Source organism: Populus euphratica, unplaced genomic scaffold (genome assembly GCF_000495115.2).
Source record: "Populus euphratica unplaced genomic scaffold, PopEup_1.0 scaffold19.1, whole genome shotgun sequence".
Taxonomy (NCBI): Eukaryota; Viridiplantae; Streptophyta; class Magnoliopsida; order Malpighiales; family Salicaceae; genus Populus; species Populus euphratica.
Genome location: NW_011499853.1, coordinates 3,243,156 through 3,260,366, shown reverse-complemented (window position 1 = coordinate 3,260,366; position 17,211 = coordinate 3,243,156). Strand labels below are relative to the sequence as shown.

General features: G+C 34.2%; 3 protein-coding genes across 5 annotated transcripts; 1 reads left to right on the top strand and 2 right to left on the bottom strand.

The window, feature by feature from the left end:
- Positions 1–1,920: 1,920 nt before the first annotated feature.
- Positions 1,921–4,162, top strand: LOC105122397 (uncharacterized). Its single transcript, XM_011021489.1, has 3 exons — positions 1,921–2,113; positions 2,680–2,911; positions 3,520–4,162. Exons 1-3 carry the CDS (start codon positions 1,992–1,994, stop codon positions 3,814–3,816), a joined length of 651 nt encoding a protein of 216 aa, XP_011019791.1. The 5' UTR covers positions 1,921–1,991; the 3' UTR covers positions 3,817–4,162.
- A 3,108-nt stretch (positions 4,163–7,270) lies between these two features.
- Positions 7,271–8,548, bottom strand: LOC105122425 (uncharacterized). Its single transcript, XM_011021513.1, has one exon. It carries the CDS (start codon positions 8,546–8,548, stop codon positions 7,271–7,273), a length of 1,278 nt encoding a protein of 425 aa, XP_011019815.1.
- A 4,387-nt stretch (positions 8,549–12,935) lies between these two features.
- LOC105122396 (TATA-binding protein-associated factor 2N-like) lies at positions 12,936–14,413 on the bottom strand. 3 transcript variants are annotated; one of them, XM_011021487.1, is made up of 4 exons: positions 14,226–14,413; positions 13,621–14,008; positions 13,414–13,527; positions 12,936–13,302 (listed from the first exon to the last, which is right to left on the bottom strand). In XM_011021487.1, the coding sequence occupies exons 2-3, from the start codon at positions 13,998–14,000 to the stop codon at positions 13,434–13,436; spliced, it is 474 nt and encodes a 157-aa protein (XP_011019789.1). In that variant the 5' UTR covers positions 14,001–14,008; positions 14,226–14,413; the 3' UTR covers positions 12,936–13,302; positions 13,414–13,433. The 3 variants fall into 3 exon arrangements, with proteins under 3 accessions (XP_011019789.1, XP_011019790.1, XP_011019788.1); XM_011021488.1 differs by having other exon boundaries at positions 13,621–14,000; positions 14,226–14,412; XM_011021486.1 differs by having other exon boundaries at positions 13,621–14,005; positions 14,226–14,410.
- Positions 14,414–17,211: the final 2,798 nt, after the last annotated feature.

The following is a 17,211-nucleotide window of genomic DNA, read 5'->3' as shown; positions in this document are numbered from 1 at the left end:
GAAGCTATTCAAAATTTCACAATTCATTAAAAAATGCAAAAAATCATTTCTTCTTTCTATTTATTTATCTCGTGAAGTGAAAATCTACACAACATTAATCAGACAGATAAATTATTAAACTCACTCGAACGGGATAAATACAATTGAATTAATTAAAAGATAAACATTGCATTTTCTCAAGAAACAATACATAACTCTATTCAATTGCAAGAAAAATTAAAAACCACTTTCCTTTACTCTTCTCCTCCTCCAATTTTCCCAGTAACCAGACACATACTTTCACCATGAACCATTTCTTTCAATCTTGTTATTATCTATTATAAAATAGAAAAAAACTCAAATGGTATATCAAAAGATTACAATTTTACTCAAATGTCGTCAAATTTTTCATTTTTTTCTGCCAATATCTTAAACAAATTATTCAACAAACCTCACCATAAGCACGAACACACACAAGAAGAGCATGGAAATCTATCAAAGCTATAATATAATAACTATAAGCGAATACCAAGAGCTGTTAACAGCTAGTGTTGTAAACACGCATTTACCTTCGTTTTCTTTGAAGAGGAAGTGACAGTGGAGTTGTGGTTTCGACGGCGAGAGAAGGCGAGAGTGGAGGTAGCAAGAGAGTGACGTGGAAGAAGGAGATTGGATGGCCTCAGATGGAATCCATCACTAGAGTGTAAAGATGTTAAGCTTTGAAATGCTGTTGAGGCGCTTGAAGATGACAGAGCGAACGCCATTTTTGCAGCCTTTCTGCTCGCGAGAGCAGATTAACATCTGTGATAAATATCTTGGGAATAAGCTCTAAACGCCTCGTTTCATGCACCCACAGGGTTTTAGTGAATTTTCATTTTTATTTCTTTCTTTGGATGGATTTTACCGTTTTTTTAGAATATGGTTTTTGTGAAATTAATAATTAAATTTTCTACAATGATTCGTAAGATTTTATGTTATGGCTAAACATAAATCCCTCCATGATATTTTTTTTTTCACTTAAAACTATATCAAAACTAATATTATTTTTTGTAAAAACATTTTAAAATCAATTTATGTGTTAATAGAAACTAAATGATAATTTTGAAAATACATATTCCACGTTGTTTTGATATATTCATAGAAATATAATTAATTTCTATTGATGTTGGTCTCGTAGCTTGAAGTAAAAAACAATTAATAAATAAAACAAATCTTCTTAATAATCATCAAGTAAATTGTTTACTGGATGTTTCGTTATAAAGAACGATAATAATGAAAATATAAATAAAATTTATATTTTTACTTTATAGATATTTAATTAAAATAAATAAAGTAAAAATAAAAATAAAAATAAAATGTAATTTTATAAAAAATTATATTTTTACTTGAATTCTGCGTACGGATGTAGTTGTGATAATTTTTAAAAATATTTTTTATTTAAAAATATATTAAAATAATATTTTTTTTAATTATTAAAAATTATTTTTTTATTCCCACATTAAAATGATTTAAAAATATAAAAATATTATTTTAAAGTAAAAAATAAATAAATTTAATTTTTTTAAAAATATTTTTGTAATGTAAAAATAAATCCAACCTAATAAAAATAAATAGAAAATTATGGCATCTAATAATTTTTCCATAATATTTATAAAAAATAATAGGTGGATGAATTTAATAACTGAAGTGTTCGACAGATATTGTGAATGTTTTTATAAAAATATTTTTTATATTTTTTAGCATTAGTATATTTAAATCACCTGAAAATATTAAAAAATTAATTTAATATTTTTCTAAGCCTCGCACGTTTTTAAAACATAAAATTATGCTAAAAAAACATTGGTGGGCTACTAAAAGTTAGACAAAACGAAGTAGTAGCCCAGCCCATGATGAACACTTGGGCCTGCCTGGCGCCCACCGAGTGCTGCCTCATTTATCCTCAATAATAGAACTGTTTTAGTCTCCCGGCGCAGGCACTCCCTTCTCGCCTTGCAACACACAGTCTCTCAATAATGGCAACATCAACAGCAGCGGCAGCAGGAACATCAAGGAGAAGGAGTTGGGTAAGCAATCTAACATCATACGCAGCTCGCATCTATTTCTTCATCATCTTTCTCCAGGTCCCTCTTTTCAGGTACTGACTACATCTCTGTTTTTTTTTCAAAAATATTACTCTCTTAATCTTTCAACTTCTCAAGATCCACTGTTTTCATATAGACTTCCATTAGATTAACAGTTTATTAATTCCAAGATTAGCTTTAGTTTGATAGATATTTTTACTCGGATTTCTTGCTTCGCTTTGCTTACTCTATGTTGAAAAAAATATGGAAAGTTTGAGATTAAGACGAGCGAAAAAACTAAGTGGGATGGGTAATGGGTTTCTTTTTCGATCAAGTAATTGGGTTACAAAATGAGGGTTGACCAATCCATTTCAAGTTGGATTCAATCCCATATGACTTTACCAGCTAAATCAGTATAGTAAGGAAACTATGAAATCGAGAAATTTTAGTCATAATTTGAACTTGGTGTTCGAAGTCGTGATCCGGCATTAGGATTGACGTGATAGGAGTGGACTGATATGATGAATTGATTTGTCGAAAGTATTTATTTGTCTAAGCATACAACCGGGGAGGAGAATGTAGAATTATGAGCTACACTTTTGCTTAATTTGTATTTATTTATTTATTATTTTTTGTGTAGGATACCATGTAGATCAGGCATGTGCTCAACGCCAATCCATGTGACATCCTCCCAGTTGATTGCTAGTGAGATCTTTCCTGTTCCTGTAGTGAAAGCTCTTCTCTACCCCGGAGCCGTTGTGAATGGTCTTGTAAGGAACATGACTGTTCCGAGCTGGGATAAACTGTTAAATATCTATAACTTGACCAGTGCGAAGGAAGCACCTGCAGTAACCGATCTTCAGCGCTTAGAGGTTCTGCTTTTCAACTTCTCATATCCTTTTTTTTTTTTGAGTTATACAAGATGAGGGAGACACATTACTTCTTCTTCTTGGCCCTTGGATATGTTTTAAGTAATAAATAGTGCAGACCAATCAATCTTGCAGAAATTTTAAGTACTTGCAGTTTGTATATCATTGTTTTCTTGTTGGGTGATTAATGTGTTTGATAGGAGTTCACTTATTGCTAATGAATTGGGGCTGCAGATAATTTTGTCAAATCAAGTTGAACTCTAATTCATCTCTCGTGAATATAGAGATATAATGATTGATTGTTACATGCAAGCTCAATTTGGTCCTTAAATTCCTCCTAGGTTCATTTTTACCATGTAAAAATTGTTCTCACTAAATTGTTACTCCCAGACACCATGGCTTGCTTGTAATCAAAAGCAATACCGATGCTATTTTTTCCTTTATGTGTTTGCATTTATGGAACTTCCTTTCCTTGTAGATTCTTATTCGGATACTGTTTTGAGCATGGTTTTACTCTCACGGGCATCAGGCTGTGCTTGTGAGCTTTCTTTATGTCTTCAACAAGCTCACGTTTATCGGTCAGTGTTTCATATCCATGTGTCCTGTTCCAGGTTCTTGCTGGAAGCTACTTTTCTGTGGCTGGAGCTCTTGTTGGCATTCTAAAACCTGGGAGGATGAGCATGTTTGGAACACTTCTTATTATCTGGGGGCTTGTCAAGGAAGGGATCCTGGGAAAGCCAGCAAATACAGATCCTGCTAAGGCTGTATATGTATACCCAACAATGTTGATTGCCCTGGTCTGTGCCTTCTCGTCTGTGAAGTATGATATGAAGAAGGTTGTGAGAAGTGCCCCGTCTCGGCCAATTGCAAAGCCTCTGCAGAGATCTTCAAAATCTAAGCTGAAATGAGATTCACGCTTCAATTTTAAATGATGTTCCTTTTAGTGCTAAACTTCCCAGGGTTGATCAGGTGAAATTTTATCTATTTCTGCCAAAAGCATTTTTGAGATCTTACAATAGATCTGATATTAAATCTTAGTGGGAAATATGTTGATCAAAAAACTGAGGAATCTATAGCCCGAGCCCAGATCAAGTACCTTATTTGAACTTCTTTTGAATGTCAAGGAGAAATGGTTCAAGGAAATGCAAGTTTTATCACTTGTAGTACTGTATGATTCCACAATGCCTTTAAGATTTCAGACTTTCCTGTTCTTCTCCATTTCAACTTGAATCATGAAGGATGGATAATTTTCTTTACTTCCTCGTTAAAATGTCATGAGCATTTACAGGGTTTCAAGTAGTTTTTTCCTCGAAGGAGGGCTAGCATCTCTTCTCGATTCCTATCGCCGAACCTGAATGAAATTGCAAAACACTAGCCAGGCTAACCCTTTGGTGACATCAGATAAAATTGGAAATGTAGAAAGTGCTGGAGCAGGCGGAAGATTAGATGGCCTAGGTGGACACTTGTTTGCTTTACAATTTGATGATGGGCAAAGGTAACGTGATATTCGCAAGCAAAATTCTGAAATCCCTGCTCTCTTAAAAACAATCCAAATTGTAAAATTTACCCGCAGATCAGAGGAAATTATCAATTAAAAGATAGGTTATCATTACAATAGCCAAAAGGTGACAATAACGTCCCCATAACCACAGCGAAAGGCAGACATCCCTGCTTTAGCAACCATATACAAAGGCCTGTGAAGTCAAGTAGAGCCTCTCTCCTTTTCAATGCGTTGGAAAAAATTGAGCCATTGAGAATACGAGAGATACATGAAGAGAAAGTAACAAGCAGGATCCCAGTAGAAAATCGAGCTAGCTACCTCCTCAAGAGCTTGACTTGGAGTTCGAAGTACGCAAGTAGGATCTCACACCACTTTGCTAGCAAGAAAGATAGGTATGCGTAATTGTGCTTTGGTTTTCCTTTACATTTGAAGATTATATCTGAGTTTTGTATGTATGCCTTCAAGATATTGTCTTCTCTTTGTGCTGAATCTCAACACCAGAAAGTTTCCTTCCCAGAAATGTTCTTTACTCTCAGCTTTTCAAATTACTGGATTTTCTGAGAGAGAATATAATATTTAGCTGTTCTTTCTTACATTAGTTGCAGATTTATCAGCGAGGGCTTTGTTCTTTGTGTTGCCAGTAGTCATAGTCCTCTACTTCGATAACAAGTGTGGAAATTGTTGAAGCATTAAAGTGAATAGATGGAAGAAACAAACAATGATACTTCAATCAACATCGAAGAACTAGCAGCTTCAATGAGAGGGGAGTTAAACGGCTTGCCTTTTCTGCCTTCACAGTGCTGTATCCACACAGTTCCTAAGCAACTGCATCGATTGAACGAAAAGGCTTGCACACCTCAACCGGTCTCAATTGGGCCACTGCACCATGGCAAAGAAGAACTAAAACCAATGGAAGAGCATAAAAAGAGGCACCTTCAAGATTTTCTTCAAAGGACTGACTTAAGTCTGGTGGATTACCTTAAAGACGTAAAAGAAACGGAAAAAAGGTTACGCGATTGTTATGCAGAAACCATAGAATTTAGCAGTGATAGTTCATAATAGTGATTTTAGTGGATGCTGCCTTCATTATTAAAGTCTTGTTATCATTTCAAAACAAAGCGAAACGGAAAGGAAAATATCGTGTATTTAATAAACCATGGACGATTCAAGATATAAGGCTCGACATCTGATTACTTGAAAATCAGCTTCCTTATTCTGGAGGATCCTTTTGGTCCTGCAAAAATAACCTTGCCGTCTGGTATAGGTCAAAGGCTTTCCATCATCGAGCTTACCTGTGAGTCTCAAAAAATATGTGAGACTTGGAGGAAATGGAAGAGAGATCTCAGATAGTAGAACATCTAGTTTACTTTCTGAGAATTTTCCATAAACCTGCTCGGTTGAACTAAAAAAGAAACTCACAACTCTGATCATATCCAGTGCAACAGAGCTGCATCAGGCTGGTGTCAACTTCAATTTGGGTCAAGCAAAAACTTGTTTAACATAAAATTCAGTGATGGGGTTCTAGAGATACCCAGATTGCAAATAGTTGGCGCAACAGAGCTTTTATTCAGGAATCTGCTGGCATCTGAGCAATGCCATTGTTCTAAGAACTACATAAATGACTTTGATCATCATCAATCACCTTGCCAACACTGCTAAGGATGTGGAATTACTTGTTCAAGACGGAACTGTTCAAAACTAGCTATGGGGTGATGAAGGGATGTCAGCTCTTTTTCATGGCCTTGTCAAAGAGACTATTGTCATTGTCGATCATTTATATTTTTCTGGTCTTGTTGAAGAGCTGAATGCATATTGCAGAAATCCATGGCACAAGTGGCAGGCAACTTTAAAACAAGATTACTTCAATAATCCATGGGCCATCGTTTCTATTATCCCAGATGCTATACAAGCAGCAGTGTGTTCTATTTTGTCAGTGTATGTACTCCCAAACTGTTTTTCTTTCTGTTTTAAGTTGCTTTGGGTTGAGCAGTATGCTAAGTATTACCTCGTGAGTGCAGTCTCTGTTCTGTTGTCAATGTCTCATTTTGTCTAATGACATTGTGAGTTTCTGTAAAACTGCAGCCATCAACTATCTTAATATATTGCCAGTAATGATTCAAGTAGTTTTTGCCTGATCTAGAAGGAATACTGAATATAAAAAGAATAAAAAACATTACTTCCTCACAAGCTGACAGTGTAAGAGAAGGAACAATCTCAGCTTCCTCATTTCTTACGTTAGTTGTTGCTTTGCAAGTTCAAACCGTGAAGGAAAAACATCAGAGAAACAAGAGTTACTGTTTTATCCATTCCTTTTAGAGTCACTGCAACAATTGTTCAAGATTCACAACTAGGTGAATGAAAAAACTATATCTTCTTAAAGATTAAAAAGCTGGAGACCACCTTCCTATACCATTGTTTTCAATTAATAGAATCAAATGGAGGCCTATAGCACAAATGAAGGAAAGAGTAACTAGCTGATTTTGAACAGAGCACTCATGCTTCTAAGGACAGATTTTAAAAAGAATGATTATGCCAGGTATAAATCCTTCCCATCTCCTTATACGTGGCTATATGTGTTTCAAAAAGAAAAGGCTACCATCACATACCTCCTTCATATCTTCTTCGGCAGGTTTTATATTCAAAAATTAAGAAAATAGGACCTTACGTTCAAGTGAGATAGCTCTGTTACACGTTTAGAATGCATAGAAATCTAGTATTGTTTCCAGATGATAAACTGACAGAGAAGTATAGGGCAGTGGCTTCCATTGAAATACTGAACACGCCATATTAAATGAAATAGTGATCAAATTCCATTATAAAATTATTAAGATTAGAACTGATTTGGAGAGATACCAGTTTGATCAAAGACTAATCCCATGTACAAAAAATATGTTTCCTCTATATGTGAGTGTCCTATCCATGGCCCCAACACACCATAGATGACCTTGCAGCTCCAGAACTCCTTTCATCCCTGCTATTTCCCATACGAACTTGAATACTCTAAGAGCCCTGTCTAGCTGCTTCATCCCACTCCAAACCATCTCCTCCTCATCTGAAGTCAAAATCCTTCCCATGCTCAAGAGGAATGCACTCTCACCACCACCACCATAAATGCCACCACGTATGTCAACTTCGATGTCTCTAACATGTCCATAAAGGTAATACAATAAAAGTGTGAACAAACAGCGGGAAGAGTGACCCAACGTATTCGAGAGCTTCTTCTGAACCAAGCTTTCTTGATGTTGAACATCCTTGTATCCAAGACTTTTATCAATCGACACATCCTTGATTTGAGACAAACCTTCTTTCATGGCTTCAAGCTTCCCCACATGATGAACTGACCACTTTTCACTTTTCAAACACTGAATAAGATCATGAAACATCTCAAGAACATCCTCCCAGCCACCACAAGTAGGAGGATAACCAACGCGTTTAGCAGGTGCAAGCCTCATCCACGATGTGGAGTCATGCTCAGATGAAGTATCCATATCACTTAAGAACTTTAAACAGCTTGAAACTATCTGATACCCCATGTTGTTCCCTTTGCCTAAACAATTATAATTCAATAGATCCATCTCTGATTTCAGCTCATTTAGTATCTCCTCCAGCGCTGCTCGCCAAATCCGATGCTGTGTAACCTGTTGGCATATAGTGAAACGCACTACCTTCCTCTGCTGTGCAGATACATTAAGAAAGTTACTAACTTTAGCAAGTGAATCCACAAGCATTGGCTCTCTTTCACTTGATTTACTAAAACTGACAACTGGGTTCCTACATTTTCCATCAACCAACAACCCCTTCACATTTTCCGAAACTTTTTGCTGAACAGATGGAGACCCAACAAAAAACCTTACAAGTGACTTCAAAGTGTGCATCTTATTCTCAATGTACTCATCAACAATGACAGACCCATCATTGACATTCACTAACCTTCCATCAATCATATCCACATGTTTTAACTGGTGGCTCAATTCTGTTATCTTTGGAAACACCTTCTCATACCATTCAATAGGCAAAACCTCTTCTTGGGTTTCTCCGGATGAGTGAAACAACCTCAAATTCAAATGGATAACTCTATTTCTCTTGTATTCAAAGCACTTTGCACCGGTGAGAAACTTCTGTACATGTCTATACACCATCATTAGCTAACAACCTCCTCTATCTAATAATAAGTAAACCACACAGCAGGAACACTAACAATATTCACTGATAAGATATTGGATTCTTAAAAATGGATCTTGAATTTCATCATCAAAATCAATTCTTTTAAAACTAAAGCTTTCTTTCAGACATTTTATCGAACAAGTTGTGGACCACAAATCCGGCATACAAAAACAAATGTTGTCGTGAGCTATTATGTGATAAAGAAACACTAACAAATAACGAAATTTACTGTAAGGAAATAGTTTAGGATCTTGAATGAATGGAGAAGAAGATTAAAGCGCGAAACCTGAACTAAAATTGCTGTCGCCGTTGTTTGAATTATATAGCCGTTGTTGTTTTGATCTGGTTTTCTCCTACGACGGAAATTGATAACTATGGGCCATCTATTCTTCAGACCCAAAAAAGTGGGTTCATGATTTTTTCATGGGCCGAAAAAGCACCATTATGCCCCTGGGTGGATCAGGCATGGGCCCATAATCTTGATTGATTTAAGTTCTTTTAAATTGATTTTGAATTTGGCTCATTGTTTCTTCTTATTGGCTGGGAAGAAAACAAAATGTGAGAAAACCACTCAAACTCACATGAGCATGTTCTTTCTAAAGTTTTTATGCAGATTCTTGATTTTCAAAACTTAATTTAATTATGAATCATTTCATAAGCCTTAATAAAAAAAAAAAAATTAACATAGAAGGATTAATTTAAACAAATATATATAAGAAAAGAGAATATGAATAAGTGAGTTTGCTAAATGTGAATTGAAAGCCATATATATAAAATAAATTATAATTTATTTTTTAAAAATCATAGAACTTTAATAAATTTATTTTACATTTTTATTTTCTAACCAAACATGTTTCTATCTCTTTTGTTCTAGGACACTAACAAAATGAAACATAAAATTGCATTCCTCTTTGTCAAAATTTTATTTTTATTTTTGAAAAAAATCAAATAGATTCTAAATAGTTATCAATTATTTTTAAGGGTATTTGGAAATGTGTTAGCGATTATTTTTTAAAATATTTTTTATTTAAAAATATATTAAAATAATATTTTATTATTATTTTTTAAAATATTCATGAAACACAATTCTAGGCAGTCATGATACTATTTTTGTTTATATCTTTTTGATAAAAAAAATGGGTGATTTGAGCAATACCACCCATCATCAATTATCTTTTCTTTGATTCAATTGCATATATATATATATATATATATATATATCATACTACATTGTGGCAATTATGGAGTTAGATTGTTCATCAATTTCCCAAGATTCATATAATTTTCCCAAGAGCATGTGAAATGAATTCCCTCGAATTATGGCATTAGCCAAGCTGTGTGGAGGTGTGTAGAAAGACTAGCTAGCTAGCTAGCTAGCTAGGAAGCTACAACATGTTTGGTTTATAAAAGGAAGCAAAGGAAAAGCTTTAATAGGATTGGAGCATGCTTGGTTTTATAAAAGCTAGAAAAAGGGAAAACTTTTATCAAAGTTAAACCCATTTTAATTCCTATGCCTTGAATTGGATAAAAGCTTCTCTTGTTTTTGCTTCCATTGACCATCACAGTGTTGATAATTAAATCTCAACTCTTGTACTTAATCCACTGCCATTTTATATAGTTTTTCATAGCTTTTAGGGCCCCAGCTGACATTGATTAAAGATGTTGGTGTTCTTCTTTTCTGAGCAATACCACCCATCAATTGTCTTTTCTTTCTCGGATTCAATTGCATAGCCATTTATGGGATTTGATCCCTCATCAATTTCCCAGGATTTAAACAATTTTCCCAGCACATATATATATATATAACTCACTAATTGATCATGCCATTGCTTCGATCGATATTTCCCCATTCTTGTAATCAGAAAATCTAAAATGATCATCTACTCGCAAACTATCGTGAATTTATTCTAATCATCGATCCGAGGCCAATTTCTGTACGTTTATCAGAAATTTTACCTTTGTATACTCATCTTTTCAGAAAGAAAAGGAAAGAAAGTGGATCTAGCACTTTAAGTCCTGCCCTTCTCAGCTTAAAAATCAAACAAAATTAACAATGCAACTCTCCAAGTAATTATTTTTTTCCCATAAACCGATAATTTTTTTATAAATAATACAGTGACAAGCATGGTGTGTTTAGGTTAACATGTCACCCAAATATAGTGATAAGCAGGTGACATTAGACTTCGTCCATATTAGATTTCAAGCAGATTACAAGAAAGTTGATTTGAATTCAATTAAACTTGAATAAAACTTGATTTACTTTTTTAAATGTTATTTTAAATTAACACAAATTAACCTGAATATAAACCATATTCTATGTCAAGTTTTATAACTATAAATCGAATTGCAAGAAACAGAAAAATAGAAGGGAGCAAAACCAAGCCTAATACCACAATAATCTTTAATCACGTAATTTCACAGATCAAAGAGAGATATCCTCGTCGTCTTCTCTAGAAATAATTAAACACGCTTTCTTTACATTTCCATGGTCACTAAAGCTTCCAACTTAAAGTAATGTTTGCTAATCAAGAACTAAACAGTTAAACCTTCTTCTGAAGAGAATGTGGGCATGCAATCATGGTAAACGCAGTGAAAACATGGCGCATAAACCTCTGAAAGAAAGAAATAACTGCACCAGCAACATGGACATGTACCAGGGTGATATGATTAAATGAGCAAGTACTTGACTTCACTAACATCAACAACAAGATATATGAAGTAACATAAAGCCAAGCTTAAAGTGAAACAAAGAATCTTGCTAAAAGCTATACAATGGAGTGTAGTAGCAGACACTAATAAATGTGTGGTTACTTTTTGACCAATCAATTTTCATGTTAAACGTATACCCAAGAGGTCAATGAGGGAACCCATGAAAGGTTAGCCTTAAAAGCTTTGGAATCAAAGCTAAACTTTGGAATCCTATGTGAAATATACTTTTAAATATGTTAGAGCTGATGAAATTCGAAGTTGATTAGATTACACAAAGCTAACCCTATCCGTTAAATATTAAAGCACATAAAGTCGACATATATATATATATATATATATATATATATATATATACATAAAGTCGACATATATATATATATATATATATATATATATTTTAAATACCTTACTTTTCCATTGTTGCCAAGCACAAGAGTGATAAGTGGTTAATTTTTCCTATTTTCTTTTTACAGATTAAATAAGATCTTTTAACTCGAGATCATCTCTTAAGAAAATGAGACACGCAAATACCCGTTGAGGTGTACTTTACTAGTCTTTTTTTACTGATTAATGAAAACATATTATAATATAATCAATCTTTAATTTATCAACATTTTTTCCCGTAAACATATGTATTTGACAATAGCATCACATGCGCGAAGGCAAGCTTAGGGTTTATATAAGAATATAAGAGTATCACACAGTAACAAGAACATAAACTATAGAAAGAATGGTTGCAGAAAACATCATGGAGTATCGTGTAACTCTCTATATCAAGAAAGAAAAGAACATAAGTATGCATGGTGATCCGGCCAAGAGAGGTGCTAACAACTACTCTTATATAAGCTGGTTGCTTGTACAAAGAAAGGAGTCAATGATCCATGTCATTCGCTCATCATTCGTTTGGTCAACTAGGGAACCAATAAGAGATGTTAATGACTCAACATCTTTTATCCATAATTTGCAAATGAACTTCGATAATTTAACATTATATATAATATAGAATAAACTGAAATGACGTGATTTTTAATAAAAATATTATTGAATTTAATTTAATATTCAAGTTTTATTTGGATTTAACTGACTCGATAAAAATATGAGTTATAATATCGAGTTATTTCTATATTTAATGAGATTTACTTTTTAAATGAGTTAAAAATAAATTTAATTTAAATCAAACTTTAAATTAATGGATTATTGAATTAACCCACAAGGATGAATCAAGTTAATATTCTAGCTAAGGAGAGACCATTCCTGTAGATTGCTGAAAATTATTTGAACTTTGATTTTAGTTTAGCATCCTATATATATAGCCTTGAAGCTATGTGCATCCAATTCTCTTATAGTGTTATGGTGGAATATCTTTTATTCTTGGGAAGATATGATGCTTATTTTGTCAATTTAAAGCCTAGCTGATTAAATTCTCTCAAAGATATCCATTGAATCCAAAATCCATTAATTATCTTGCATTGGTTTAACCAAAAAGATCCCACTGTGGTCCATGAAAGAACTCCTTTTAATTGCTTTTTCAGAGATATGGAGAATGGTGATTAATTTACAGTAATTTTAAGTCAAATATTCGTTGGACCACTGTAAGGAAAAGCATTCTTGTAAACCTTATACTAGAACATTGCCAGAAAAAAAAAGAAGAAATTTAGTACTGGCAAACATATTATAACTCTATTAACAAGGAGAGGGATTTCATAATTAATTTAGCTAAATCAAGCACACCTTAGACTGAACGACAAGGGCTTAAACCTGTCTCAAAACACAAAGACATCGATACCAAGTACAGAACTACATGTCTATATATGTTTAAGGAACCTGACAAATTACTAGCTAATGATATATATAGCTCTCCTTGAACTTAATTTCACTCCCATGATCCTTCTAAAGCTTCTCAGCTTAAGAGTACAGCCATCCAAAAGAACAAAACTAGAGGAAATTAAGAGCAAAAAGATTAATCCAAGATTTCTCATGAGCCTTCGTCTTTAATTCCCTCCTTGCAGCACTGCAGGACCTGGATTTTGGATCATGAAAAAAGTGTATGTTAGCTGAATAAAACTGAAATTTGTATCATCACATGCACGCTCGCGCAGCGTGCGCATATATATATAAGGCCAATCCTTACACAAAAATGCATATCGATGATTAATACGAGGACTTGTTGCTGCTAGATTCTCTTGGTGCATTGCATCTATAGCATTCAGTCCTGCTAGCAAAGTTGTGCTCGTTGCAACCGGACCTGTGAAATTTAAGTTAAGAATATGGAGAAAAAAAGTGCCCAATTGAGTATTTTTTAGATTTGAAAGGTACAAACAAATTAATATGCATCAACCTGGTGCAAATCCAGTCTCCGGATTTCCAATTACGGCTAAAGCCACTGCCTCCGCCTCCGCCGAAGCCATAACCTCTCATCCGTGACATGTCAGCATCAAGTCCACCACCAGAGGATTCATCCTTGGACACACCACACTTGAAGCAGCTTGAACGACTAGCAAAGTTGTGAGCTCCACAATTGCCAGCCGTGCAATACCAATCACCAGGCCTAACATCAGGGCCCGTAAATCCGAATGAGCCCCCTGATGATCTTCCACCGAAACTTCCATAGTGGTCTCTCTCTCCGGGCCTTGGATCACCGCAACGCTGGCATGAGTCCCTCCTTTGAAAGTTCAAGTGCTGGCATGACCTGCAATTCCAATCTCCTGGTCTGCTCATCTTCCCTTCTCCAATATTCCAAACCAGTCAGTTAGTGCATTAATTAAGGAGATGCATGCTACAGTTTTTATAAGCATATCTGTACTGATAAAAATTCTACGCAAAATTAATGTGATTGTGAAGCATGATTTAGTGATACATGGAGCTTGAATCTAAATACCAGGAGAGAAAATGTGACCAACATACAAGCTTTTAGGTCCAAAAGAAGATGGACAAAGTCCTTACCTCGAGAAAGAAGAAAGGAGAAAGAAAGGAACACGTACAGAAATGAAGTGTAACCTAGCTAGTAGTTGAAAGAGCAATAGATTGTTTAAGAACTTGTGATTTAAGTGTTGGGGTTAAGGCTGTTTATATACTTGTTTTAGACCTCGATAATGGGGTAGATTGAGGTAGGCAGAAGAGGGTTCGGCTTTCTTTTTCATATTCTTCACTTTGCTCCCTTACGCGATGTATAACGAGAGATAAAAAATTAGATCTTGCAAACTCTAAGATTATAATCTTAAACTATAGAAAAAATTCATTTTTATATATTCTAAAATTTAATAATTTTTAAAACGGTTATGAAAATAACTTGTAAATTATTTAAATAGGTGCTAAACTAATCTAAGTTGAAAAAAAAATCCTAAAATAACTAAAAAACAAAGAAAATTATGAAATATTTTTTGGGTGTAATTTGGATTTGTTCCTGATCTTGGCTTGCTTTGACAAAAATTTTATCCTACATAATGAACTAATTATAATTAATAAGATAGTTTTGATCCATCCAATCAAATTTTGTAACAAGTTTATCTGTCTGGGGCCTAGCTTATTTCTATGGATTAAGGGCGCATGCAGTATAATTTTCCTCAGGATTAATTAATTAATTAATTTGATTACATGTAATTGCATAATGATCACTTCGTGTAGAACTAAATTAACATAAAAAACAGTATGTTTAATTGTATCCTTAATTATCAATAACCTATAATTGCCTTGGCTACATATTAATTAGCTCGGGTACGTACTTAATTATTATTTTTTTCAGATGCATTGACATGATCATAACCAATTATCAAGTCCCAGCAAGTTCTGCAAAAGGCTATTGCACTTGTGAAGTTGCCCTGGAATCTGTTCTTTAATAATTGAAATCAGAATTCCATCGCTGTAATTCCCTGTCTAAATAATTTGCTACTCTCTCAGAATTCACATATCAATCATTGCAACAATATACAGCATGATGCTCCTAGGTAGCCTGCGGCCTCTGCCTATTGGCATGCATATCAGAATATAGATCAAGGAGTTGAAGATTTTGTGGGATTTATGAGACTCTCCAGAACTGCATCTGCCGCTGTGCATGTCCCCACATACAGTATGTATTGTAACCAGTCGGGACAACATAGCCCTACCAAAATCTTTTTATTCCTGCATACAATGAACCAAAGGAAATTAAAACCTTTTGACTATGGCATTTTAGGGCTCTCTAGCTACTTGTTTTCTTACAAAAAGAATGAAGGCAAGTAGAGGGATCGGGGAATATTGGGCTGAGTTAGTGGGTCAGGATTGGATAAGGAGGAACAAAATTCACAACTTATTACCAGACAAATTGAATATTCTACGTGTGTGTATATATATAAAAACATTGGAGAGAAGACCCCACATCTTATGATCTTATCTTAGAATAACAATCTAAGAGGTCATGTCTCCTTTCAATAATATACTTGCCAGCAGTCACTGTATAGGAAAAATGGTGCTTCCTTTTCAATTTTGAATATTCCTTTTATTTTGTACTTCCTGGGACTTAATTGTGGAAGATAAGTCAAAAGGGTTCTAACACAAAACCCCAATTTCTTCCTTCGCTTTTAATTTCTGAATTGTGGATGTATGTATGTATGTATGAATGAATGAATGAAAAGAAAGCTTTGATTGATTTTCACAATAGTGATTATTACAGGAAACAACATTAAATCACCAAGCAATACCTATTGAAATTAATTATGATTATTCCTGCTCAGTATATAATCAGCTACCTAATAGTCATTTGAAGTTAATTTTCCTAACTGAATATGATCGAATTTTACTTAATTATGTCTAGAATGAGATGGCTAGCTAATCATGCCCTCTTAGAATATGTTAATATGTATGTTCTATTTGATATTAGTTGTATTAATTAGGCTTTCTTTTTCCTTACGAGTTTCTTTTTTATTTCATGGTTATCTAGCATTCTCTAACGGTTTATCTCTGTGAAAATAAAGTTGTATTTAGGGATCACTTTCTTAAGATAGAAAAGACATAAACAGTAAATATGGAGATTCTTATTTTAAAAGTGCTAAAATTCAAACTAAAATTATATGTATATATTCTCACAGTCTAGTCTTACAATTGAAACTTGTAATATCTATTAGGAAACAAATTATTTGCCAATGAGGCCAGCTTGCAAGCTTGATCGATGTTTGAACATGGTTGAAGCAAAAGTAAAAGTTGCATGGCTAGTTGTAAGTTGCAAACTTCAAGGAACGTCCTTTTGCATTCCAGTTAAATAGTAGGATCCCCTCACATTGCTTGGGGGAAAAAAACAGAGCAATAGGGCTATAGCTGCTATCTGTTCTTCTCTGTACAGTATTTGATGGGAAGGTTCGAAGGGGATAATTAGTGATTAATTAATTGATTAGGAGAGTAAGGTTAAAAATTAAAGAAAAAGAAATTAAATGGTAGAGAGTTTCGATAAAGATAGTCGATGATGGAAGAGAAGTCTTCGAGGTTTCAGATTTTGACCATCTTTTCTTTTTCTTTTTCTTCATCTTCACTCCTGCAATGGCTTTTTCAGTGTCATTTTCCTCCGCTATAGCTTCTCATACTTAATATTATTCCCAATCCTCTCTTGAGTTATATCCTCTAATTAATGCACATTCCCTTTCTTTCTCCTCCCTTTTAAGAAAGAGAAGAAGAACAATTACTGATAAAATTAAATCCAATTAATACCATGCAATGCAAGTAATACACACACACTCACCCACCATTTTCTTGGGGAGTGTTAAAGAAGGCTGTGGCAAAAACTGTGAAAAAGCAGCAAAAAGCAAGGCGGATTCGATTCTCTTTGGGAAATGCTTCCATGCATGACCATGACCAAACCCTCCCTCTATTGCTCCCCCAACGTATACATATACCTACTCTCTTTCTAAGTCTACTTTCTCTTTTTAATCTCTCCAATTACAAGATGCCATCTTCCATACTG

Excerpts from the sequence above, each read along its gene's own strand:
- LOC105122397 (XM_011021489.1), top strand. The coding sequence starts at position 1,992 with ATGGCAACATCAACAGCAGCGGCAGCAGGAACATCAAGGAGAAGGAGT. Across the intron at positions 2,114-2,679 it reads CTCCAGGTCCCTCTTTTCAG|GATACCATGTAGATCAGGCA; the intron begins GTACTGACTACA and ends TTTTTTGTGTAG. Across the intron at positions 2,912-3,519 it reads CCGATCTTCAGCGCTTAGAG|GTTCTTGCTGGAAGCTACTT; the intron begins GTTCTGCTTTTC and ends GTCCTGTTCCAG.
- LOC105122396 (XM_011021487.1), bottom strand. The coding sequence starts at position 14,000 with ATGAGCAGACCAGGAGATTGGAATTGCAGGTCATGCCAGCACTTGAAC. Across the intron at positions 13,528-13,620 it reads GGAGACTGGATTTGCACCAG|GTCCGGTTGCAACGAGCACA; the intron begins GTTGATGCATAT and ends TAAATTTCACAG.
- LOC105122425 (XM_011021513.1), bottom strand. The coding sequence starts at position 8,548 with ATGGTGTATAGACATGTACAGAAGTTTCTCACCGGTGCAAAGTGCTTT.